This window comes from Pundamilia nyererei, unplaced genomic scaffold (genome assembly GCF_000239375.1).
Source record: "Pundamilia nyererei isolate P.nyererei 1_Seehausen unplaced genomic scaffold, PunNye1.0 scaffold00071, whole genome shotgun sequence".
NCBI lineage: Eukaryota > Metazoa > Chordata > Actinopteri > Cichliformes > Cichlidae > Pundamilia > Pundamilia nyererei.
Window position 1 is genome coordinate 2,243,090 of NW_005187472.1, and position 27,419 is coordinate 2,270,508.

At 38.6% G+C, this 27,419-nt stretch overlaps 1 protein-coding gene across 2 annotated transcripts; it reads right to left on the reverse strand.

Moving 5' to 3' along the window:
• Positions 1-8: 8 nt before the first annotated feature.
• On the reverse strand, positions 9-25,484 carry LOC102216245 (carboxy-terminal domain RNA polymerase II polypeptide A small phosphatase 1-like). Of its 2 annotated transcripts, XM_013911772.1 has the most exons (7): positions 25,116-25,484; positions 13,576-13,718; positions 6,503-6,604; positions 4,737-4,793; positions 3,680-3,772; positions 3,272-3,457; positions 9-3,149 (listed from the first exon to the last, which is right to left on the reverse strand). In XM_013911772.1, the coding sequence occupies exons 1-7, from the start codon at positions 25,195-25,197 to the stop codon at positions 3,018-3,020; spliced, it is 795 nt and encodes a 264-aa protein (XP_013767226.1). In that variant the 5' UTR covers positions 25,198-25,484; the 3' UTR covers positions 9-3,017. The 2 variants fall into 2 exon arrangements, with proteins under 2 accessions (XP_013767226.1, XP_005736947.1); XM_005736890.1 differs by lacking the exons at positions 13,576-13,718; positions 25,116-25,484 and adding an exon at positions 9,985-12,721.
• Between the last annotated feature and the right edge of the window lie 1,935 nt (positions 25,485-27,419).

Here is a 27,419-nt window from a genome sequence, read left to right on the forward strand (position 1 = left end):
AGGTTGTACACGCCACATTCAAGTTTACTGACAGTAGGCAAAGTCAAATCAAACTTATCCAAGACAGCATGAAATATTACATTACTGATGGCGAACACAAGTGATAACTCAGAAAAACATTAAAACTAGATCACAATAAATTCCTGATATTTACAAAAAAAGAAAACAAACAAACAAACAAACCAAAAAAAATAGCCTCACCCACTTTTGCTGTTGTACACGTGTGTGTGACCTTCAGTCAGTGTGGTGTAAATCTGCTTCTTAAAGCTACTCCAGAGCCAAACAGTGGGTGACAAATTAAAGGAAAGACCTGAACCCTTGACTCTTGCTGTGGCTGTTGTACCTCTGGCAGCGTTTGGGCACCTTACGCCATTAAAAGGGGAAAAAAATCATTTCAAAGTTCTTATTCTATAAAAGTGATCCTCTGAATAACACATTTTTAAACTGTTGTCAGTGGTTTCTTCCATACTGAACATATATAAATCATACTTTGGACTTTGCAGTCATAACATCTCGACCCAAGTGAATAACTAAGGGAGATTTGGGGCTGGCATGTTTGACAACTCTCTCCATTAGCAACAACAAAACACCAGATGAGGTGATATCATTTGGCAGAGTGTTATCCTATCCACTAGAGTTGAAGGAACTAATTAAATCGATGCTGAAGTCGTTCTTACTGAGAAACCTGACACTGGTTTTTCCTTTGTCACCCATCTGCAAATACAGTACAACAAAGCCTGACTAAGCTTTATAAGTTTTACAGGTTGAAATTGCAAAACTAAAAGAACCTGGTGTTCGTGCCTGGAACTGCATAACCATAAACTGTATATAAAAGATGGATGTAGCTCTCATGACATCACCCATTGGTTTGTAAAGTCCCATGTTTCGAGAGAGAAACAAAAAATGCAAGTTTGAGGAATTCTTGCTTCACTTTTAGACCCTAAAGCTGCACCCATCTGTTATATACAGTCTAAAACATCTTCTAAAATGATTTTCACATATTCCACCAATGCTAGGATTTAGTAACGGAATAAAAACTACACTGCTAAAAGAAATTAGGGGAACACTTACTTTGCATTTGATAAAATGTTATTTTAAAATCAGGTGAGTCACGTGAAACCAGAATCATCAGCACTATGAGACCTTTAAATAATGTTAGTTAATAAAAATATTGGTGCTACCCTGCAGCCTCCTAGCAGATGCATCCATGGAATCAATCTGAAAATCCTAGGTGACTTTCTAATGAACGAAGAAGAATTCTTGAGTTATTGTGTTTACAAAATTAGGTGTCTATGCTCTCCAGTGCCCACCTGCCTGACAGACTGAGGACGTTGCTCCTTAAAATGGAGATCACAGGCGATCCAACTTATGCTCCTGGTGAGATGGTGTACAGTATGCTGGATGATCTCTTCCTAGATTTGGATAACGTCATCTATGAGTTCCTGAAGAGTCTGGGCGACAGGTCACAGCATCAGATGTACGACAATTTCTCAGCTGGAGTCATCTTCTGGTGAATATAAGGTCCACTCCATGGCTTCAGTGTCTTGTCATTCTGGAATTACGCACAGACTACATGCAGCCGGCCATTGCCTTTCACTGCACCTACATAACATCTGAGAGTGGCTCTGAGAACTTTATCCTTAACAATGATCAAGGTACGGTTCAAGAGCACATGGAGATCTGTGTGACCCTCCAAGGAAACGCCTCCCTAGATCATCACTAAACCGCTGCCACACCAGCCGTCCTGGCTAATGCTCACCACAGTATCAGACTCTATCACATCTTACAGACGTGCTCAGTGTCAACTGCTGTCATCTGTGAAGAGAACGTGGTGCCAGTGGTAGACCTCCCAAGTTTAGAGGCCATTTTGGCAATGCTCCTCCTGTTCCTTCTTGCAGAAGAAGACAATACCGGCCCTTTTGCTAAGTCGCATAATCAGCATAATCCAGCTCTCCTTGTGTAAAGAACCATCTCTTCATATCGCCCCCACACTCCTGAGACTGTGTTAGCAGACACAGCAAAGATTCTTGTATTAGCATGTACGGATGCTGGAGCATCCTGGAGAAGCTGGACTACCTGTGCAACCTGAATGAGCTGCTCTCATGCTACCAGGAATGACAAGAACCGTAACAAAAAGCAAAACTAAAGAAAAACGCTCACTTTTTGTCGGTTGTCTTGTTGTCATCTCTCCAGTGTAGCTGTCATAGCTTTGACTTAAGTAGGTGCAATGGATTCATTGGTTTCTGCTTCCTTATCAGATGGACTGTGATGAGTAGTCCATTAATTTTCTTGAGCAGTGTATATTCACTAACAGCAGACTAATGGATATTTTTTTCTATTGCAAAAAAAGATGAAGAAAGAAAAACATCTTTTACATGTAAAAGCAAGTGCTACATTAAATGGTATATTCTATTCAAAGCTTTTCAGAGACATACAGTAAAACATACAATATTTAGAAAACATCAAAATAAGCAATACAAGATGAACGTTTTTTTGTATATATATTAGCTCAGCAGGATTTGAGCTGCAGTCTTCGGTGATGTGTTATTTGCTGTGTGAAAACTTCAAATGCTTTTGCTTCACTGACATTAAAATGACTGATAGTGGTGAATTTGTAATATCACGCTGAACAACTGCTCGCACAATCTAGCTTTACAGCAAACTTACAAAGGTCAGTGCTGTCACAAAACGACAACAACAACACGCTAGCTGCACTGCAAAAGATATCTCCAGAAGTCATTTAATCACATATGAACCATCTTGGACATCACAAAAAAGAAAAACAGATCTGTCACAGCGTTCAGGTCAACTGCCTGTGCAGCAGCACTCAACCCAGCTGGAAGGCTGCTGTCACTTTGAATGCAGTACTGCTGTGAGAATCTTAGATTAAATGACAGCCCTTTATTGCAGTGTGGTCCTTGTATTGGGAAGCACTGTGGAGCCTTCTGCCCACCGGCCTCCGTGGCCCCCGGATGACAGCCGCTGGTGCTCATCTTCATCCTATTATCACGCCTCTGTTAACTCTGTGAAGTACTCTGATGTTTGAGAATGTCATAGATGTCGTCCACCTTGCTTAGTCTCTCAAAGAACGGGATAAGATCGAGGAGCTCAGTGTCTGACATGTCATTAAACCAGGATGCTACAGGAACCTGGAGGTGCGGACAAAAGTAGCAGATGGTGGGATTAGAAATTATTTTAGATAGTCCACTATGACTTTTCTGTGAATGACAGTGTTTGTAATCTAAATGACAAAGTAATCTAAATGACATACTGCATTTTCGGGGTGGAAGATGTAGGAGGCTGGGGAGTTGTCCAAGATGATAACCTTGTTGAGGTCTCTTCCTAAACGGCTCAGGTCTTTTACGTAGTTTCCTTTGTGGAAGACGCAAGCTTCCCGGAAAAGACGGCTCCGAAAGGCCCCCCATTTATCCAACAGGTCTGACACAGGATCCGCATACTATAGAAGCAATACCAAAACAAACTGGATTTGCCATCTCGTAACTTTATCCTCCAAGTGGTTTAATGCAAGTCCATGACATAACTACAAGGTTATTATAGCAGTCTGAAACTAAACTTACAAAACCGCAAACTGAAAACATTTGGTGATCACTCAGAAAATGAGTCTTTTCCTCCAGTAATCCTAAGTGTAATGGTTTGCTTATAAAGGATGAGGACATACCTTTGACAAGCTTGCAGTGAACAGAACACACTCAAACATTTCTCCCATCCTCTTTAGGAATTCATCAACGTGGGGTCTCTTTAACACATACACCTGAGTGCAGGAGAAAAAGAAATAAATCCAGAATTGGTGCTGCTATTAGAGACAGATTCTGACCATAAAAAGCTCAAAGGACAACAAATGTAAATAAACACTGTAGTTCAGATCAAGTGTATTAGTAAAATCTTGGGGTGGGGGGGGAAGTCTACCCCTCCCTGAACCTGGCTGTGTTGGATATCACTTCCTCTTAAGAGGGAGTGTTCCTCCTCCCCACTGTCACCGTGGTTCTTGCGTCCCTTACAACATAAAGGCTCTTGAAACAACTGCTGTTAATAAACTGAAGTGAATATAAAAACAGCCAATAAACATGTCAGTTCTCTTTTTATCAAAAATATCCCTTAATGAAAAGTGATCATGTCAACTACATATGCCATTATTATCATAACATAAAGAAGAAATAATATGTGCAATAAAACAAAGCAGAAGCACCTTAATAGAACTCTACATCTACCTCCACTGAGATGCCGGTGGCCTTGTTTCTGAACCAAGTCATCCCGAATAGGCTTTCCCCACTTTAACAAGCCTATCCTGGATTACTTGAAACAGACCCAGGCCTTTTGAAAGCTCTTCTTTCTTCTGGCCAAGCACAACAGACTGCAGTTGCCATTTGAAGCCAGTAGGGGAAAGGTAATGCCATCCCAATGAGCACCGTACATAATATGCTCAGCATACTGAGATTAATGGCCGTGTTTTCTGAGAAGCCTGCCAAGCTTCCTTCATTTCGTCAGGCCACTGAAATAGGCACCTGCTGCTTGGAGCCATCAACAGAGAGGGCTACAGCTCTGTCAGGCTGCATGTACACTGCTTCGCGTGCAAACTGAAGCAAGGATAAACGTCTGTGTTTGATGTTTACAACAGGCATGGTGAGTGCATGGGGGAAAAAAAGAGATTTAGGGTCCCTTGTGATGTCAAATTTACTATAGCAGCAAACAGTAACTTAAGCAGATAAAGGTCCTACCTGGTGAACTGTTCCATCAATTTCCACTGGAATGATAAAATCTGCATTGTTCACTGGCTGTTTGAAACAAAAGAAAAAAAAACCCAAAACGTTTAACTTATAATCTCCAAAGAACTCTTTGAAACAGAGAAAAGAATGACGGCAACAAATTGAGCAAAAATGTTGTGCCAGCCGCCTCTGAGAAGCACAAACACTGAATAAATGGATTCTTCTCCCATCGATTACTGAAACATAGGCACTATAGAAAGTGAGAAGGCTGCTTCTCTGATATCAGCATCATTGCAAGTGTATTCCATATATGGTATAAGACCATGGCCTAAATTGGTATACTATGAGCTAATGCAAGTAAGACAGATTGAGTATATCCAGAAGCTGTTAGTATGCATTCACGTGCACGGGATTTTCCTATTTCCTGCAGCAGCAAATAGTGCAAATGATTTTGATCATTTATTCTAATGGCAGACAAAGCTAATAAAACATTGTCGTTATTCTCAAGCAAATTTCACCAGCAATAGCAGCAGCTTGAACTCCATCCTCTTTTAGATCTGCTCACCATCAGCTTACAGCGAGCAGGCTGTGTGAGCTAACAAGAACATTTCAACAACTTCCAAGCATTTCAACACCCCAGTATAGACAAGACTGGCTTTTTTCTCACCTTCACTGGTAAACAGGGTGATTATACTGTAATGCATTTTTTTTAAACTTGTGATAATTTATATCTACCTCTGTATTACATTGATTTAATTTGCACTATTATGTTCTTTTGTGGCTTGAACTGTGTAGTGATACTTTGCATACAAATTCTTATGCATTTAACTAAACATCCATACATTTCTTTTATACATTATTATTGTTATTTTCTTTCATGTTTGATGTAACTGTTTGACCATTTAATGGTAAGATTTTCTAAACCACAGTAGAGAAGGTCACTGAGATCTCTTCCAGATCAAACACTGTGCACCCAAAGCTAATTTCATTTCATTATGACATTAATTTTAGCAGCTTTTTGCAAAAAAAAAAAAAAACAACCCCAAAAAACCCAAAAAAAACAAACAAACCACCCTTTCTTTCAGATATAAAGAACTCTTAAAGCAGTTCATGTGTCAAAGTAACAGCAACTTTTACACTCCGCGTTGTGTTAAACATGGAGCTCAGAGGAGGTGTGACCCCGTTTAGCCGACACTAATATCCGGTGACATCTTTCAGGACAGGCTGTGACCGCAGAAGGACTAAACAGCACGCGGCATTCATTACATAATTTGTCGTGATACAGGAGCCTCGACTTCTGGCATTGATTACTTTATTCACTGAATGCTACCATACAAGGTATCAAACAGCCCGAAAGGAAGCTGCATGATACTTCATTAAAAAACACGCAATACAGTATATCAACACTCATGAATGCAGTAACACAGTTTCACAAAATATCTTATGTAAATATGAATTTTATGTAGGTGTTCTATAGAAGACAGATTTACTTTTCTTTCTATAAAATCTAATATTAATTTCCTAAGATCTCTGGGTTTTATGTTGAAGTCTGGATCTGGATTGTGAAAAATATAAAATATGTTGTGTCTCCCCTAAATTTGTACCAATCATGTGTCTCCTTTGTATGTTTTTTTTTTCCTGCAGGTAGACTAATTACTTTAACATGGAAGCCTAGTAGAAATAAGAGCAAGAGGGTCCATGTGAACCAAGGCCAAGAATGTAAGAAGGTCTACAGAATCATCGTAATCCAAATATATATATATATATATATAGCTTACCTTAAATGAACTATGCACTAGTGTTTCGTCCAAATCAATGACCACACAGATTTTTCCTTCATCATTTGATTCCATCTGTGGGAGCAGTGGTTCTCCGGGCAGCTGAAGAAGAGCACACAGTTTAGACCTAAGCTGTGTAAGGCAAAAACATTTTTTCAGTGAAGTTTCAAATACAACATGCGCAAGAAATACGGTCTCACCATTTCAATATGCTGGGAAAGTCATTCGGATTATTATGAGTGTGTGCTTGTGTTTCTAGTCACTTAAGCGCTTTAACAGTGTTGTGTTGTTTCAGTAAGAGGTTACGGGGAACCTGGGATGGTACAGCTGCTACTGTGCTGACGGAACATGTAGATATCGCTATAGTGTGTCTCATCCATCAACGTGCGGTCAGTGATTAGAGTTCATTAATGTGATTCGGCTTCTAAAAACAAGTTGGTATGAACAAACAGGTTGTTGGTAACACTGATGGATGTGTTGTCCATCAGTGAGCTGCCACGTGAGCCTAATGGCAGAGCTGGAATTTGACACAGATACCACACAATATGCCAAGTCTCAGTTCTGTGTGTTCACTGCCACGGTTGGCATCAGAACAATCAAATGAAAAAAAATAAGATAAAAATATTAATTAAGATAAGATTAAGATAGCAAAAGAAGGTAATATTATGCACCAAAAATACTGCAATGATAAAAACATGCATTCAATAATGTGCAAAGAAAGGAAATTACTATTTTAATTTAACATATAGGTTCTCCTCCTTATTTAATTTCTTGTTAAAATTTTTGATTGATTAATTATTTAATTTATTTGTAAAATCTTCATTTTGTATTTATCGCCTTATTTTCTCCCACAAACCTTTGAGTTAACATGATAAAAAGGGCTAAAAGCTATTTTTCATTTTTTCATTTTTTCTTTTTAAGGTAGCTAACGTTTTTGTGTTGACCCCATCCGCAACAAGACTCATCAGTTTGAAAATGCACATTTATTAGTTAACAATGTCAAAAAATTCACTGTTTATTTAAATATTTAGAGGATAAAAAGGCAAATAAATCAAATTAAAGTAATATTTTATCACATATTTAAACCTGATCTATTTCTCTTTTCTTTATTTTATGTTTTTAAAAGTCACTTCTGTTACACACCTACTCTTCAATCACAGGAATTTATTTGGTGATGCAGAAAATATACAAATGTTGTTTTCCTCGTTTCTGCTGACAAGTTTCTTTTAAGCAAATAGAATTGGAGCTACGACAGCACAGAACACAAGCCAAGAATTCCCGTTCAGTCGTTCAATACCTTAAAACTGGACATCAGCACTGAGCAGCACTAAGCATTAAAATGATTAAGGTTCATTTTATTTTAACACTTTTTACAAATACTGAATAGGGCTACAGAATTACAATACTGATTATTTTTAGCATTAATCTCTTATTTTATATGTGATTATGTGTATTTGTATATGTATTTGAAGATTATATTTTTTGTGTTCTTTAAAGATCTCATCAGATAACATTTGGAGTAGGCGGCACTCACAGTAATCATTTTGCACAGAAGTATTCTTATGACGTGTTAAATACCCCCTATGTACATGAGTGCACACACAGTTTGAAGCCCAGCAAAACAGAGAAATTTGTTAACCACTGTTATGATAACCGTTACCTCCACAGGCATTTTTAGATTTTTTTGAGTCAGCTAGTGTAAGGAAGCTTGCCTGTGTTAAGCTTCCTTTATGAAGACCAATGCTTGCTATCTATCTATCTATATCTCATTGGTTTTATATATTTCCTGCCATTTTCTTTTCTTTTTTTTCTTTTTTGTAAAAACAAAAAATGTACATCTGTTACTTATTTACAACTCCTTACCAAGATAATATGACAATTCCATTTAAAAAAAATAAATCTTATCTTTTTTCATTGTCACAACTAGGGCTGCTCGATTATGGCAAAAATGATAATCACGATTATTTTCACTGAAATTGAGATCACGATTATTTGACGATATTTATTTAACCCTTTAAGACCTACTATAGAACCAAGTCCACCAGAGCTTATATTATTTTTATTTATTTTTTTTACATGCTGTAGTGCCATTTGTGGGAGCATTTCAAGTTGCTATACATCAATACAACTGTTATAGCCCATATTTTAATAATATGTATGCATTAAGTGCATAGTAATTACATAAATTGCAAAAAAGTGCAATAAACTACAAAAAAAATTGAAAATCGCTTTTGTTTTGTTTACATATATTTCTACTTGGAGAAGTTTAAGAGGTTTATCCCTCAAAACTTTAAATACAATAAAGTTGCAAAAAATAGTTTACAACAACAGGAAATTTATTTTGAGTGTCTTCATAGTTTTATTTTGGAGATACAGCAATTTTTATATACTGCAGGAAAAACAAAAAACAATCCTATGATGCAAATTTGCAAAGAAAACAGCAGGTGCATCATTTCACTGTGGGAAGTGTTACGAACAGCTGATAGGAACGGCAAAGCGTGTTTCTGGAATATTATGCTTTTGTTCCTGCAAGCGCTTTTTATGCAGTTTTTGCAAAGCTTTATGTGGAACGAAACCGTGACCGAGGACAAGCTGATGGCATCAGATGTAAGTACAACTCCTCCGGTTTCATATGCAAAACAAATTATTGCGCTAGCTTACACGGTTCAGGTTCTACAGGGATTTAAAAAAACGGAGCGTGCTGCTCTGACCGGCTTTAAAGGGTTAACAATGACTTTAAAAAAATAATATAAAATAGTGTGCAACACCACTGAAGTTTTTTTTAACTCTTTTCAACCAACGGCAGTCCCTCTCCAAATAACTTCTGCTTAGCTTTCCGAGCTTCCCTCGGGTCCTCTTAATCAGCGGTCTCCACCCTTTTTTGCGCCACGGACCGGTTTATGCCCGACAATATTTTCACGGACCGGCCTTTAAGGTGTCGCGGATAAATGAGGGAGGGGCTAATAATCGGCTCAGTCATTTTTAATGATCGTTGAAAGCCCAGATCGTAATCGTGATTAAAATTCGATTAATTGAGCAGCCCTAGTCACAACAAGTCAAGCAGAAGTAAACCATTACTCTGTTTATGGTCTTCCAATCACATGCTGCCAGCAGGGAAGTTACAGAGTACCCTTTTAATGTTGGATATTTTGCATACCACACGCATAACATGGTTTAAGGTGTTCCTCTCATCTCTTCTGTACTTAATTTTTTAATTTTATTTTATAAAATCAGACACCATTTTATCTGCCTGATGTTTAATCCCTGATACTTTGGTCGGGCTATAACTTGGAAAATGTTTAAATATTATCATGTATAACAAACTTATACCCATTTCTGCTTTACTATATTTCAAATTTATTTCCAATTCGTTTTACTTTAAAGATAAATTTTTTTTATATGTTTGTTGTGTTTAATGTAATTTTACCAAACAAATTTCTCAACTTTGGGATAAATGAAGTACTTCTTATCTTATCTTATACCTCCTCAGTTGGTGTGATGCAGTAATCACATTCACAAGTCTCATAGGACTCATCGTCACTCTGATCCTCGTCTGACTCTCTGCTTTGTTCAGAATCATTGTTATCTTCAGTCTTCATAAGCACCATGTCCCTTTCCTGAACACTGTGAATAATTCCTACAGGGGGTCCAGTTTCTTTTGAAATCTCATTTAACACACACTCCTCTTCAACAGCTGAGCTGTTCATGTCAATATCTTCATTAATTCCAAATGTGTCGGACACGCACTCCTCTGGGCACAACCCAGTGGCCGCCAGCTCTTTCAGAGATATTAGAGCATCTTGACTCTGACTCCTAGAAGCATTCTCATCATTAGTTATTTGATCATGTGAGTTTCTTTCTAAAATAAATCCATTCAGGGCTTGTTTAAAAGATGACTGAATGCTTTTAATCTGATAGACATAGTATTCCTCAACACCTGGCTCACAAAGCTGTCTATTTTCATCATTATCTATAAGTGACCAGTACGGTTCCTTTTCAGAACATGTAATAAATACGTCGTCTTCAGGCTCAGGCTTGGCTTTGTCATCCTCTGTGTAATCAGTGATGCTCGCAGTCTCATCAGTTGCAGAAGGTTTGGGTTCACAATAGTGAGAACTGCACAAAATATCTTCATAAGCATCACCTTCAACAGAAATTTCCTTGGCTAATGGTGCAAACATGCTCCCCTCGGGACCAGTGGATGGGTGAACTTCAGCTTCTTCAGAAACGTGGTCATCAGAGGCACACGCTTCTTCATCAATAGGGGCTTTATCATCCTCGGCTGTCTCATCATTTTCTGCATAAACGACACAGTTCTCTGTTTTGCTTTCGTCATCCTCTTCAAAACTTGATTCTGATTTTGCGATGAGCCAATCCTCAGATTGAGTCTCTAAATTACAAGACCCATCACTCTGGTCCACATCCACTTCCTCATAAGTATCTTCAGATGCATCGTCAGAACAAGTGTCTGTGTCTTTTACATTAGCTTCCCTGTTAATATCTTCAAACTGATATAAAGTTTTGGCTTTATGTTTCTTTGCCTCTTCTTCCAGATACAGGTGGTCATGGATATCTCCGCCATCGAAGCAAGAGATGTAGCGCTGCTTTTGTGTAAATATGTGTCCGTAATAGTCCACTTTGTCAAACAAATCAAAGTAATCCTCAACAGTGACATCAACAGTTTTCGATTTATTCTCATCACTTTGCTGTACTTCCTCATCTTCAAAAGATTCCCACTCTGTCTGCTCGTCGCTGGAATCTTCCTGAGGTCCTTTGTCAGATTCCTCAGATGAATCGGAGAAGGGATCAGATGGAATACTGCCCTCAGGACAAGTCTTAAAGGATTTGGTTTCCACAGAGGAGCAATCTGAGGAACCATCTTCTTCACCGCTGGACTCGGATTTATACGATTCTTGGCTTACTTCGTAGTCATCATTTCCACACGGCTCACCAGATTCCATGGACACCTCTGTCGTAAGAGCTTGTTGAAAGTCTTCTTTGGTGTACTCATGCGTCTCCCAGAGATCAGTTGCAAAGGCAACATTTTCAGTGTCATCAAAGTAAACTTGTACAGGTGTGTCTTCTGAGGAACTGTGAGATTCTTCATCACTGAACTCTGTTTCATTTTGTTTGGCTTTATAGCTCAAATCATCTTCAAAATCGCCATCATCATCATCATAATAATCTTCTTCCTCTGCTTCTTCATCATCTTCATCATTTGTAAATTCAGTTTCATCTGATATTTCGTCGTACTCACAGACTTCAGGATTACAGTTGAGTGAGTCCACGGTTTCACATTGCTGAAAGTTCTCTGTTGATGTGTCTGACTCGGAGTCAAAGCCGTCACTCTGCTGTTGTGACGGCTCATATTGTTGTAGAGCCTCGGGGTGGTCTGTGCATTCAAGGTTGAAATCGCACCTTCCACAAAGGCCCAAACTGCCACAGTTCACTTCCAATTCATCAGCGTCAAGGTCAGAAATCTCCAACTGCTGATCGGAGGGCTTACATTTCTGAAATAATTGGAGGTGTTCTGCGCACTGTTCACAGCAAGCACTACATTCAGAAGCTGAGCTATGATTACCACAGTGTTCAGAGGACTTAAAACACTCACAGTGTTGAGTACATTCATCACACGGTTGGCTTAACTCTGAAGTCTCGCACTTATCGAGGATCTGGTCGGATTCAAAAAATCCATTGCTCTCTGAATATTGCTCAAAGCTGTCAGCGTGTCCATTAAAGTATGTGCAGGATTCAAGCTCATCCGAGTTCAGGTTGCATTGTTCCAAACAAGGAATAGATGGGTCCATTTCTTCGCTGACAGCCTGCTCAGTATATTCCTGAAGGAGGACCTTTACTCCTAGTTCAGCACTTCCCTTTGATGGGCCAGTGAGATCTGCAGCTTCTGTTAATCTGGGGACCTGGCACTGCTCAGCAAACATGGCTTCAGTGGATGGTTCCCCTTCTCTAGTGCCTTTGTTTTGCTCAGAGTTTTCCAAATACATCACGAAAGTATTTATCAGACTTTGTCCAAAGCTTTTACTCCATGCATTTGTATCTGTAGAGACCAACTCCCAAATGACTGGCATCCAACTGTAAAGTCCATTCAGAGTGAAAAGTCACAGAGCTGGTGGGGGGGAGTAGCAGTCTGCATGAGAGAGTAACAGCAACAGGAGCAGCATGCCTGATGACATGACAGGTTGTCACAACCAAAACTGAGACTGAGCACTTGACTCGACCCTCCCTTTGCCAGAGACCAAGAAATTTATTTTGGGGACTTGGAAAGACGTGACAAATAACTTGTGGAATATCAAATCTCAATAAAAGGCTGAACTAAGGCATAAATATGAAACTGACACTTGAGAACGTCTTGGCCACTTGATCTTGAGACCTTAGCAGCCAAAAGTGATGTTTTCAAAGGCTACACCAAGTTTAACCATAATTAGTATTGTCAGTTGTCCAAAAACACAAGAAGAAAAAAACCTGTATGAAACATAAGATCAGGCCCTCACATTCCAGTCATTTTTATATTTTGTCATCACACAAGTTTCTGTTTATGAATTTATAATCTAATATTAATTAGTATGGTTCTTTATATTTACCCTACCTTCAAACATAATAATAATAATAATAATAATAATAATAATAATAATAATGATGATAAGAAGAAGAAGAAGAACAACTCATACTGTCTACCAGAATTCCCCTCTACTAAAAGGGTAAAAACAGCTACGCTAACATGTGTTGATCAATGGCATCTTCCGAGAAAGCATTGCAAAGCAGCAATGACAGTTCAGGCATGCATTTCTGCAACATTTACGCCATTTCCGGCTTTCCTACAAGTCCATGATTGATGTCTGAACATGGAGTACTTTTTCACCAAGCCCGGGGGAGATGCTCTTGTAAACATGAAAGCCAAGAAACCAATATGGAAGCCAAGAAAACATGTGTTTCAGGCATCAAACAGCTGCCAATCATGCTGCCCACATGCTGTTCAAAGATGATCAAGGGGGAGGGTGAGAGAAAGTTGATATCTCAGGGAAGAGCAAGGGAGGGGGGTTAAAAGATGCACTTACTTTTCTCCCATTTTCTTCTAGCGAGAGAGGGGCGTTGATTTTTACTGGAGGTGGTTTGGCGTCTTTGTTACACAGACAACTGAAGAGACGGCGAAGAAAACCTCTGCTGTAAGACTTCTTTGAGCTGGAAACAGCAACAGAACCTGGATCATAGGGAGACAGAGAGAAGACAGAATTCATACTGTACTCGTGTGACAGCACTAGATCAGTTTTACTGCAAACTCTCTGTATAACTATGTAAGCAAATGTAATGTCTAGTACTGTGATTAATGCATTCTGGACTTAATTAATGCCAATGATGTCAGCATTGGCGCCTCTGCTCATTCGACTTATCCAATCTGTGCATTGTTCCAGCCTTGCTGTCACTACATTTTATCCCCAAAATAGTCTGGTGAAGACATCTGTGTCCAGTCGGAGCTCCAGTGTCTGATTTGTTAAGTTGAATGCCAAGAACTGTCTTGTACATGGGAATTATTAGCTAGTTGTTAATTAACCTGGCTGATAAATGTATTTGTTTTCTCCCATAAAACAGATCATAATGAAACCTATGATAATAGCAATGCATTTAAAAGACTAAACAAATGAATAGCAAGAGCTCATTTGCTAAAACTTTCTGGGTTTTGTGGGCCTGTGTGTCACCAGATGTTACAACTCATGATTTAGTCCTTATTTATCTTGTGCTAGATAACAAGGGATGATATTTTTGTTTTAAACAACTTATCAGTTTAAATCACAGAAGACTTAGGGTTAACCACTCTAATCCCAACAGAGCCTGCTAAGCTTCATGCTCAAAAACCAGAGTGTTTGGGAGTTTCTGGACTTTTATTTATAGTAATTAGTAAGGATATGTGTCTGTGCTATACACTCATGCAATCTACGGAAACACCAAGTTAACTTAACACACAGTACATGGTTAAACTCCATGTGATACAATTTCATTGACACGAGGGACTGCCCTATACTGAGTACTAATATTTATTATGGAAATTAGATTTTAATCTCACTGAGATTTTTTTTACCTGGTTAAATAAAGGACTAATAAACAGACTTGCAGAAGGTCTGTTTTTGTATTCATCTTTAAGAGCTGATATTCACAATATAAGATGAAAAAATAAATTCAAGGCTATAATTAATGTGAACTGATTACATTAATGTTTTTAACATAAAAAGTACAAAAGTGAGAAGAAAAAAAATCATTTTGAACCCGAGTCTTTCTCTGCTGAACTCTTGAAAATGTATGAACATAATTCATTAAAATGCAGTTGTAGATCTAAGATATGACCACGCAATACACATAACTTCTCGGATACTAGAGGTCACTTTGAATTTGCCAATGCCGCATACCTCAGAAGGAACAGCTTCTGGCACATACAAGTGGTGGACAACATCGCATCAGCTGGTGTGAGAGTGATGAAAGCCAGCATTTACAAAGAAAGAAAAACTGACAAACTAGCTGAGCCTTGATGACCAGTCAGAGCTGTCAGCTAAAGCATTAGCATGCTGCTCAGACTACATCTGTTGCCTTAGTGGATAATACAAACCTATCAAGATGTTTTGTGTGTAAATGTGTGATGATTATGAAAGTAGCATTCATGTACTGATATTACCGATTGACTAACACAGAAGTGTTAAGACTGATGCTTCAAAAAACAAACAAAAAAAAACAAAAAACAACACAATAAAAACCCAATATGTATATATTTGTATATATTTGGCTGATATTAGGGCTGGGCGATATGGCCTAAAATCCATATCGGGGTATCATTTGAAGCACGTGTGGTAACGATATATATCACGATATATTCTTTTCTTCTGTATAACGCATTTTCCACACTATAAGGCACACTTAAAATCCTTTAATTTTCTCAAAAAAATCGAGAGTGTGCCTTATGTATGAATTCTGGTTGTGCTTACTGACCTCAAACCGATTTTGGCGTGCAGAAATCTGTTAAAAAATGTTTTAGTACAACTTTGGTAAGCCACACTGCTTGATGGATTGTCAGAGCATTACGGCTGCCGTAGTGAGGAGCTTCGCAGAGTAACCTGGGTCCAAAACTCGGTCATCTTCAGGTCCCAAAGTCAAACGAACACTAAGAGTTAAAAATGGTCTAAATTCTTTCATCTTTAATAAAATCATCAGCGTTGCTGCTTTCCCAGGTGTAACAATTAAGTTTAAAATCCAGGCATCCATGAAAACAGATTTTATTAAATTTAACGGAGTTAGAAGTTAACAGGAAGTTAGCTCGCTAGTTTCCACCTAAGCATTTCATACCATGTTCTGACAGAGATTTTTGAAACAGGGGTATGAATAAATGACCACATTAAGCCTCCAGTTTTAAACATAAACACTGTTAACAAAACGGCAGTAAAGGGTGAGCCATTTATATGGATACACCATAATAACATGGGAATGGTTAGTGATATTAAAGTCCTGTTTGTGGCACATTAGTATATGTGAGGGGGCGAACTCCTCAAGATGGGTGGTGACCATGGTGGCCATTTAGAAGTCGGCCATCTTGGATACAACTTTTGTTTTTTCAATCCGGTCGTAAAGTCTGACGTCACTAGCCGTGTCTGGGCCTAAACTCCGCTGCAGGTCCATATATCAAACGATCACTATGGCACTACTGAGAGTTGAAAAACTGTCTAAAGTCTTTCATCTTTAATAAAATGATCAGCGTTCTGCTCTACCAGGTGTAACAATTGAGTTTAACATCCAGGCATCCATGAAAACGGAATTTATGACATTTAACGGAGTTAGAAGTTAGCAGGAAGTTAGCTCGCTAGCTTCTATCTAAATACAATATAGCATGTCCTGACTGCGGGGTTTTGGAAACAAATTAAAACGTACAGCTCTGTTATCACTTCCAACATAAATGAAGACAGAAAGCTAAAAAGCAGTGACGTTTGTAGGGTTACTGAAGTTTGGCTAGCTGGTATATAATGATGTGCTACGTGACCGCTAGCGACACAGCTATGTTAGCATAATATAAACAAGCTAACTTTTTTCCACTTGATGAAAGTTAACGTGAGTGTTCTCGGTGGTCAGGAACAAATGTAATCGCATGGCAGGATGCTGTAAAAGGACCAAACTTCAGCCAGGAGAACAACTGAGACAATCCATCCATAATACGAGGTTAGTCATTCATATACTGCTGCATGGGCTGGGCTGTAGTTACATCCTAAGGTTTTTAAAAACTGAGCTTAAATAAATGATTAGTGGTAATAAAAGCTGAGGGAGGTCAACAGTGATCACTGACTGTTTTAGGAGCTTTTTGAGATCAAATAGAAGAAAATACAAAACATTAAACATGTTAACAACACAAAAGCCATATTAAACGCAGACTACTTTAGGCCCGGAAGTAGGATTCGACACGTCATCACTTAACGACCGGATAGGAAGAGGGCCATGTGCCCATTAGCCACATATACTAATGTGCCACAAACAGGACTTTAATATCATCAACCATTCCCATGTTATTACGGTGTATCCATATAAATGGCCCACCCTGTAGTGATGAGGCGGAGTCTGTTTCCAGCTGAAGAGCAAAGAGGCAGAGCCTCTGTGAGCCTACGTAGAGTGAAAAACTTGTTTATAGTGTCCAAAACACCAGCGATGTTCCTGTGATCACCATTAAAAGCTAGCAGGAGTGCTTAATCACAAAAACTCTTATTGGTGCTCCATCCACTCCTGTTTGTTTTACACAGTAAAAAACCTGCAGTCAGCCTCCAGAAGCTGTATTAAAATCTGCAGATTAACTGTTAACTTAGTCTGATAGCAGCCTGGTTAAATCATACAGCTAGGTAAAGGCTGACAGCAGCCATGCTATTTCACATGTAGGTGATACCTGCAGCAAACAGGGGCGAGTCTAAAGAGGAGCATGCAGTGTACTAGACCATGCTAATTTCAAGGCTTCATAACATTTTTCAGATTAAAAGTGAAGTAATATGAAAGACTATATTAATCAAATTGCATTAATAGTTAAAATATAAAATTAAAAGCCTTTTTCTCAAGCCAATGTACATGAGCCAAGGACTAAAATAAATTAAATTATTAAATATTGCCTGCACCATCATAACATCTGTTATCAGCAACAGTAAAACGTGGCTCCTATTGTCAGGAAGCCTTCCAAGAAGAGAGACTAAAGGGAAAAAAATTTATGCCTTGAATTCTTATTCTATATCTTATTTGATCTGATTTTAATGTTTGACTGTACTTAAGATTATTATTATTAAATTCTTTTGCATTTAGGAAAATTTTTTTTTTTTAAGGAAAACAAAGAAAAGATCACTATGACATGCACATACAATCAAAGGGTTTAGGTGGGTTTTTTTGACAGATATTGTATGCAGTTAAACTTTAAACCATTGCAATTTCCAAAATAGAAACCAATGAACAGTTAATTCTGAAAGACCCACGTTTTCTTGCTTGAATATTTATTATTGCTGGTTAGTAAGACAAAAGTACGTCTTACCTGATATTTCGATAGAAAAATCAATAGATCACTTGATTACTAAAATAATCGGTTTTGTGCATTTGTTTTTGAAAAACAGTGAACAGTAACCTTTATCAACCAGTTTGGAACGGTTTCAGCTCCATCCCTTAACAAGTCTGACCTACTTTCAAGTGTTATGCTGGATGGGTTTGGCATGTTCAGCAGCTGTGGCTGAAAGTGGTCAACACCACTGGGGAGCAGTCATTGTCAAGGCATGCTTGCTGGGACATACCTGACTTGATGAATGATGAAAAGCTTGTGTTCAAAACATGTGTGAAGGAACTGGGCAGGTGAAGCTCAAAGTTAAAAGAAAAACATCATGGTGTCCAGTTCTCTGTTATTACACATCAGTGAGCCTAAAATAGCTCGCCAGAGGCCGACTTCAGTTAATGATGAGATTGTGTATATAAATAAAAAAAACTGTCACAAGTAGCAGGAAAGAACTGTTTACGCAGCACAGTAACACTTCAGTGCAGGAACTAAATAAAAAAATTAAATGAAACCACTGAGAGTGAGGACTGAACCATAAAATCACTCCTAAAGGTTCCAAACTTTGTGTTGCAAATGCCAACACAAACACAATCCCAGAATGCACTGACAGCTCTGGCTCCTGTCAGCGTGAGTTAACGTCCAAAATAAATATAAGATGAATAACTCTTCTGATAGATAATATTCTGTGGGGATGAAAAGTAAAACTGTACTATTAAAAGGAAGCACCACTAAAGAAACCATCTGACACCATACGCGTGCCCTCCATATGAGCAGCAGTTGCTAAAAGGGAACTATTATGGCAAAATCAAGACTGCACAAAAAGGCCACAGAGCTAAGGTTAAACAAGTTTACCTTTTTAAAAAAAAAAAAAGGGTTAAAGTAGGAAACTGTTACAGTAGACATATACAGTCTCAGCATTGTACTGCTTTGTGTGCAGTGTTTTAGGTGCTGCTTTAACCTGCAAACTAAATTATAATAACAGTCAATTTTAGCAGACGATGTTAACAATGTGAGCCATAGCAGTAATATTAATATCTTATTCAAGGCCCAGACGTGCTCGCTTTGAAGATCTCTACTCTTCCACCTCTAACATGGCTAAAAATACTGTGGGAACGTGACATGGGTACAAACTTAATTGATACAAAGGGAATGCAGCAGTAATACCTCTACAAAGCAATAAAATGAGAATCAGGGCACATGTATGCCTGTGTATATAGTACAGTGGCAATGCAGAACTTTCAGTAATGTATCAAAATAATACTAATATTATTACCTCTGACAAGGTTACATTTTTTGATCGCATTTGCCTGCATGTGTGTCATTTTTTCTGTAAACTTGATATCTTAAAGTTCTATTGAATCCTGATAAAATGCATGTATTTGTATGGGTGCGGATTATTATTGTTAATACTCTGTTAAAAGTTGGCTTACATCCACAAAGGTCTTCACGTTCAACTTAGTGATTTATTAGTCAAAAATGGAAAAAAAGAACTATTCTCCTCCATTTTATCTTCAAGACAAAGAGAATGAGCCGCCAAATTAGTTAGAAATATACTGCATAATAACATAACGTAATAAACTCAGGGTATTGAGTTATCAAATTATTATTAAGTATTGGCTATTTACAAAACAATACCTATCATCTATTACTTACTGCTATGTAATGTTTGTGTAATCAAAGTAAATATCTGTCATGCTCCCTTTAACTGATTTTTACTGCACTACAAACTTCATAATGTGTATTTAAAAAGAACAAAAACAAACAAACAAAATGACTTTATGTGTAAAATACAATATAATTCCCTTAAAAGTTAATAGGTAGTTAAGAAAATTGACAGATTGATGGACACCGGCGAGGAACTCACTGAATGTGTGTGTCTGCTAATCCAAACAATACGTGGTTCGACTCACTTATCAGCAAAAACCAAAGATGTCCAACCATCTTTGTTAGAAGCAGTTTGAGATATTATTATTTGTGTTTTGTATGCTATCCAAGCTTTTTTCTATCTACTTGTCTTCCTAAACTGCACTGCATTTGACCCCTCAGGGCCACCACATTTAGGACTTATCTGTACAAGAAAGCAGAAGTAGGTTTAAGGGTTCAGATAATGGTCTGGCACATATTTGCATTGACAATATACTGATGCTGGTGAGTATCCTAACAAAGATAGACAAATAAACCGGCTTGTGTGCTGCATGCATGCCCCTTCCTGATTTCCTGGTTTTTTTTGTACGTTTGTTACACTTGAATGTTTCAGATCAACAAACAAATTTAAATATTAGACAAACAAACAAAAGAAAAACAAAATGCAGTTTATAGGTGAAAGTGTTTATTGTTAAGGGAAAAAAATCCAAACCTACAAGGCCCTGTGTGAAAAACGAATTCTCTCTGAAACGGGATTATAATTAAGGTGCTGCACACCTGAACACACCAATACAAAGACGGACAATTATAAACTTGCACCTTCTTTGCTTTACTCTTAGGTAGCAGCAGAACTGAGTAGGCAAACTCTAACACAACATTCCTCACACTTCACTATCCAAGAGGCTCAGACGCTGATAATGAGGTTACAGCATTTCCAAGGGGCAGCAAAGACCTCGCGCCACATCAGCAGCCTACTCAGTTGAAAGCAGGCTTATCTGGGACCCTTTCGGGTGAGCCATGCCTCAGTGCTCGGCTGCTTCTATTCCCATCGAGGCTCAGAAAGAATGAAGGCCCCCCTCCTATGAGCGACTTTCCAACACTTTGACACCTGATATCCCGCTACAATCTGACAAGTTGCTTCACACCCCTCCAGAGCAAATGGTATGGCAAGTTCATGGTGGCCGAGCTGGACTTGGGTCAGGTCAAAAAAAGTTTAAACATTTCTGCAAAGGAAAATATTCACCTTACAGCAAGTCTCAAGTTCAATGGCAATAACTACAGTGTAAATGTAATTGTTAAAGTAGCTGGAGTGTGGAAAGAAACTTGTACATCACTAGCCGTGTTTTTGTGCCTATTAAACTGCATGTTTCAGAGCACTGCAGAGGTGACAGAGATAAAAAAAAAAAACAAATGCCCATAAAACATCAAGAAGCTTGAGGTATTTAGGGCTGAAAAGTGTGCAAAACATTTAGGACTTAACGACTGATAACACCACTACTGACTACAGAAACTACAGAATGGCTGAAGAGCAGCTTCCCCTTCCCCTTTTCGCTGGCCTCTCACTTCTGGATGACTGCCATGTTTTGGACTCATGACCTTTTAGCCAGGAGGAAATAATCTGAGAGCAGGCAGGAGGTGGTCTTGACCAGAAAGCTGAACAATACTGCCACCTTATGACTGTCTTGAAAAATACAAGTTATTAAGATGCACAGAGTTCAAAATAGGCTATATACATGTTTTATTTATCCTGCTTCTTCACATGAAGTCACTTCATCATGCTGTTTGGTTGTGGATAGGTCGTTTAGCAGATTTATTCATTTCACTTAATTAGCTCATTTAGATTCAGCCACAGCACAAGGACAGCCTACCAAATCACATCACTGGGAAGTAGAACTAAATATATTACAAAGTCAGCACGGTCAACTATCAATCTTTTCTTCTTTCAAGGGCACCAGCACTGCTAATGCCTCACCTTTATGCTCCTTGGTATGAGAGGAAGCCAAAGAACAGAAATGAGATCCAATCACTTCAACTCAACGGGGTCTCTAATTCATCAGTATGCACAGGACCCAAGCTACACTCTTTAAGATTCAACTTAAATGTGACCACGGGTCTGTAAACTGCCCAGATATGGTATGATTACTCATATACTGGAATAAAATATAGGGTTTAAGACCGCTGTTCACAACTGCATTCAGAGAACTGATGCTCAGGAAGTCTTTTTGTTTATAATTGAAAAGACATTGACATTTCTGTCTATGGATGCTAACTGCATTGAGTGTCTTTTGTAGAAATTCTTCAATGTAAAAAAGCACAGACACCAATAATCTGTTTGTTAGGGCAGCAGCCAATGAACAAGTGTCCTCTTCTTTGCTAGGCAGGATTGAACGATCTTAAGTGAGTTGAGAACGTTTTCCTTTTACTATATTAACAACCCTTAAAGACAAAAGTCTGTCTCAGCTGCCCATCATCTGTACACAGAATCTTGGGCATTAATTTATCCGATCATAATTACAACACAGCCTTTCCTGTTATTCATTTCTTTTTTAAACGCCTTTCTAATCGCCATTGTTTTGCAATAGCTTCGTTCTCTATTTTAAGATCTGTTTATGTACCTTTGTTCCCGTTTTACACTGTTACACCAGAACATTGCTCAAAAATTGAAAAAACTAAATAAACTTCTACAGAGCACCAGCACCAGGATTTAGGCCTCCTTCATGATGAAAAATTATATTTTATATATAAAAAAATAAGCTAGTCGTTTCTTAAAAAAATAAAATTATCCCACACAAACTTACTTTTAACATTTTCTATCAATAGAGAGTCAGTGACATCTGACTCAGACTGTATCTGTTCAGTCCAAATAAAAATCGTTACTCACTTCATCCTGCAATAGTGTTCCCCTCAGTTCAGTTACCACGGTAACTTTATATATGACTGTACAGGTTTAGTACCAGAACTAAAATTCAACGTACGTTTTTCAATCACAAGGCTTATGTCTGATGTGATCCTCAATCAACAATAACAGAAAAACATAAATATATTTTGAGGCTCATATGAGACTTTACAAATAACATACGCCGAGTTGATTTCTGGGAGTTAAGAGCCGATATCTCCGTTTTGCATCTGTACATCACCAGATAAGAAACAGGAAACTGCATTACAGAATTGCTAAACTAGTTTTGAAATAACTAATAACAGCAACATCATTATATACATAAAATCATTTTTTTAGCCTTACGATTTTCTAAGAATTCACTGACACATTGGATGAATATGTGCCTCAGCTAACATTGGCCTAGTTGACCAATATTTGGCCTACTTGCAAATTGTCGGTACTTACTGAGATATGTGGTTGATATTTAGCAGTTTTTAATTTTGCGCTGACTACATGTTCAGAGATGGTGTGATAACAAACCTAAACCAGATAAACTGTTTTTTTCCTCTTCTTCTTTTCTATTATTTTCTTAACAATAAGACGGAAGTAAACAACAAAGCTAGAAAAAACAAAAACTATAACACAGGCCACAAATTATGGTTTATATCCCCCACGTTTATCATGTTATCTTTCTTACTTTAAAGTACAAGTTTTTAAGTACCTGAAAATACGTGCCCAACTCAAAATGTAAGTACAACATAACAAGGGACTGTATCTAACAAAGTATTTTTGGATACTAAAAATTATACACCAAATGCAAAGTGACATGGTACATTTTAGGAAAGAACTGCATAAATCCGGCACTGTCTTCTGAAGTACTACCACAACTAATATGCACTCACCAGCCACTTTATTAGGTACACTTTGCCAGTACCTGGTTGGTCCCCTTTTTGCTTCATAGCTGCCTTAAGCGTTCGCGGCAGAGATTCAATAAGGTGCTGGAGATTTTGGTCCATGTTGACATGATAGCATCACGCCATTGTTGCACATTCATGGTGTCAATCTGCCGTTCCACCACATTCCAAAGGTGCTCTACTGAATTGAGATCTGGTAAGTGTGGAGGCCATGAATACAATGAACACATTGTCATTGATTTCATTGTCAAGAAACCAGTTTGAGATGATCTGATGAAATCCTGATGAAAGCAGCCAACAGAAGATGGGTACACTGTGGTCAAAAAGGGATGGACATGGTCAGCAACTCCACGCAGGTCGGCTGTGATGCTCAGTTTAAGAGACCAGAAGGGTGCGAAGAAAATATCCCACACAACATCGCCCCACCATCTGCTTGAAGGGTTGATACAAAGCAACATCTTTCGAATCTTCTATTGTCCAATGTTAGTGAACCAATATGAACTGTAGCCTCAGTTTCCTATTCTTAGCTGACAGGAAGGGCACCCAGTGTGGTCTTCTTCGGTGGCACATCTGTAGCACATCTGCTTTAATATCGGACATGTCTGCATTCCTTGGCTGTAACCAGTGGCCTTTGACTGCCAGTATCACCAAGAGAACTTCGACTTACTGGACAGGTTCTCTTTTTCAGGCGACTCTGTCATCCCCAGAGATGGCTGTGTGGGAAAAACCCAGCACATCTGCAGTTTCTGACATACTCAAAACAGCCTGTCTAGCACAAACAAGTACACCACATTCAAAGTCACTTCAATCATCTGTATTCCCGATTCTGATGCTCAGTTTGAACTTTATCAGATCGTCTCGCTCTCTTGTCTACATGCCTTAATGCACTGAGCTGGTGCCATGTGACTGGATGATTACATATTTGCACGAACAAGCAGTTGAACCGGTGTACCTAATAAAGCGGATGGTGAGTGTACAGCTCTAAGTGTTTGTAAGTGAACCTATCCCAGAGATAGGCCAAATCATTTGTTACAGTGACCTATAAATACTGTTTAGTAGAGCTGCTTAGTCCATGTCCCACTTATAGAAAGTGAGTAACACTGCTCGTGCTCCACAGTCTCCATAACAATAATAACGTAAATAAGAGGTGGGAGACCACAGCATGTTCATTTTGAAACGAGGAGACAAAAATAAACTGACGGCAGCTCAGCATGGAGGTCCAGAGCAGGACGAGTGAGCTGTCAATGGGGCTGTGGCCACGCCCCCCTTCAGAGACACGTTATTTCTGCCGTTCAAACCTCATTCCACCTAAAAATTCTGCGGAACACCGTGAAGTCTGTTAATTTCCCCTTGACCGACCCGGTGAAACACATATTTTCTACTTTATCTACTTAGAAACGGCTATAATCTCCCGTGGGTCCCACCTAACGCAAAAAGCTACACCGGATGCAAACTTATTAAACTCGGTGAGAACCTTTGAGAACCGGTCACGGACACTTGATTAAAGAGCAGGCGTTATCACAGAGATGTCTGCAACCGCTCACAGAGGACAGGCGCCCTCAAACCAACCTCTCTGACATTATCATACGCAGCTCCAAAAACTTCTCCCAAACTCACCTTCCTCACGAAGACAGGCATTTTCCTCCCCCTCCTCCTCCTCTCGTCTTACTTGCGTGATTACCGACGACGGGTGGGCCATTGGATCCGCACACAGGAACTTTACCGCCGTTTAAAACTTGCGAGGAGTTAGGGCAAATTCAAGTCTTTAAATTTTGCCACTCCCTGTTTGCGGACGCGCATGCTGCAGCTTAAAACTAAAAGAAACCTTGTCAACGGCCAGAAACACCGAACAAAAATACCTGTAAAAGTTAAAATAAAATAAAAATAGGTCTTAAAAAGTTACAAAAGATGCAAATACTGGAGAAGTTCATCAATTTGTCTTCGCTAAATGGGACCTAACGGTTTCAAGGAAGCCCGGTTCTTAAAGCCACAATGCAGGATGTGAAGGCTTTTTGTTTTTTTAAATGTATTTTTTTCAAAAGCATCGTTGCAGGTTCATAAATATTTTATAGTATTTATAAATGTTATGTTGTTGTTGTTATTTAAACAATTACATTATTTTTCTTTACATTTGGCCTTTCATTATTTATTTATTTTTTACTTTCATCCGGAGCCCAACCGTGAACAAAACAGTGTTTTCTCCTTTCTTTTTGCTTTTGCATAACAGAAAAAAACATATTTCGGTTTCTCTTATTACTTTTCTTTGACTTCTGAGAAACTTTAAAAAAATAAAAAAAAGTTTACAGATAACATTGCAGCTGGGGGTGGCCTTGAAACCGACCAAGTTAGGGACGGTCTCTAAAGAGGCCACATGTAAGATCATAGAAACTCCTCATGTTGTTGCCGTAAAGGCTCCACCTATCACAACGAGGTTTTTCGTTTTTATTTGGCTTGTTTCCAGTAACGAGAGTCGTCAAAATCATTTAGTGAAGTCGGAAATGACAGAGTTTCAGGGAATCATGTACTTACAGTCCACTGAAAGCGGAAGTATAAAGCGGAGGCATCACCCCCTAGCGGATAACAGAGAACCTGCAGGCACACAAAATAAATGGCATAAATGTCCTACAGGTTTATCGAGCTTGCTCTAGATGGAAATCTTTTAGTAACTGTTAATGATCTTATGCCTTTTGTTTTTCTGATGAAAACAAATTGTGTCAGTGGTCCATCATGTCCTGCTGTAGTTTATACCGTATACTCTATATATACTTGCTATCACAACATCAAATTTCGGTCCTTGCCAGGAAATAAAGGTGTTTGTGATCACAGTTGTATCATTATTGTATGTACTTTTATGCACTTCTGTCTCTTTTCATAGCAATTTAAAAGTAACTTATTTTAAGGACCATGATCACATTAGAAATTACAGGAAATAGAAAACAAATTAACAAAAATAAGAATCGAAATAAAACTAAGAATGAAGAGCCCATCTTCATTGCTTGCACTTTGTTAATAAATGCCTACAATCTGCAATCTGTGCTGGGGGACCATGCAGAGATTTGCTGCACTTTAAAGCCAAAATATGCCATAGCCATTGCTGTAAATAGCTTCGTCCAGTAGCTTGAACTGATTGCTACTATTGCTGGCACCTAAAAATCCCCGATCCTGTCTTTTTTCTTTAACTCTCTGGTCAAAATGCTAAATTACCTGAAGAGACATAACTCAGAGACACAGTGAAGATGAACCGCTCCCAGCCAAAGAGGTGCAGCCTCAACTTTGCATCAGCTGTTGTATTTTTCAAAATTTGGTTGTGGCTTTCATGTGCAGTCACTACCATTCTATGTTATTAAAATCATGGATGAACATTTCCCATAATAAACTGCAGTTTAAATATTTTTTAAACTCTAATTATATTATTTCAGATGGACTGAGTCTTACCTATCAAATGGCAAATCCAAATCTAGAATCTACTACATACATTTACTACTACATAATGGCTTGGGTTGTGGGGCGATCGTGGCTCAAGAGTTGGCAGTTTGTCTTGTAATCGGAAGGTTGCCAGTTTGAGCCCCGTCTCGGACCGTCTCGGTCGTTGTGTCCTTGAGCAAGACACTTTGCCCTACCGCCTACTGGTGTTGGCCAGAGGGGCCGATGGCGCGATATGGCAGCCTCGCTTCTGTCAGTCTGCCCCAGGGCAGCTGTGGCTACAACTGTAGCTGCCTCCACCAGTGAGTGAATGTGAGGGTCTCGAAAAGTGCTATATAAATGCAATCCATTATTGTTCTTGTTGTTGTTGTTGTTTTTTTTTGTTGTTGTTGTTTTTTTAGGGAACACACAAGGACCCAAATGCTCATAAAGTCCCGTCTTTGGTCAATTCCAAAGGTCAGATCTTTAATGAAAGGCAAAAGCAAATAAATGCGCTTT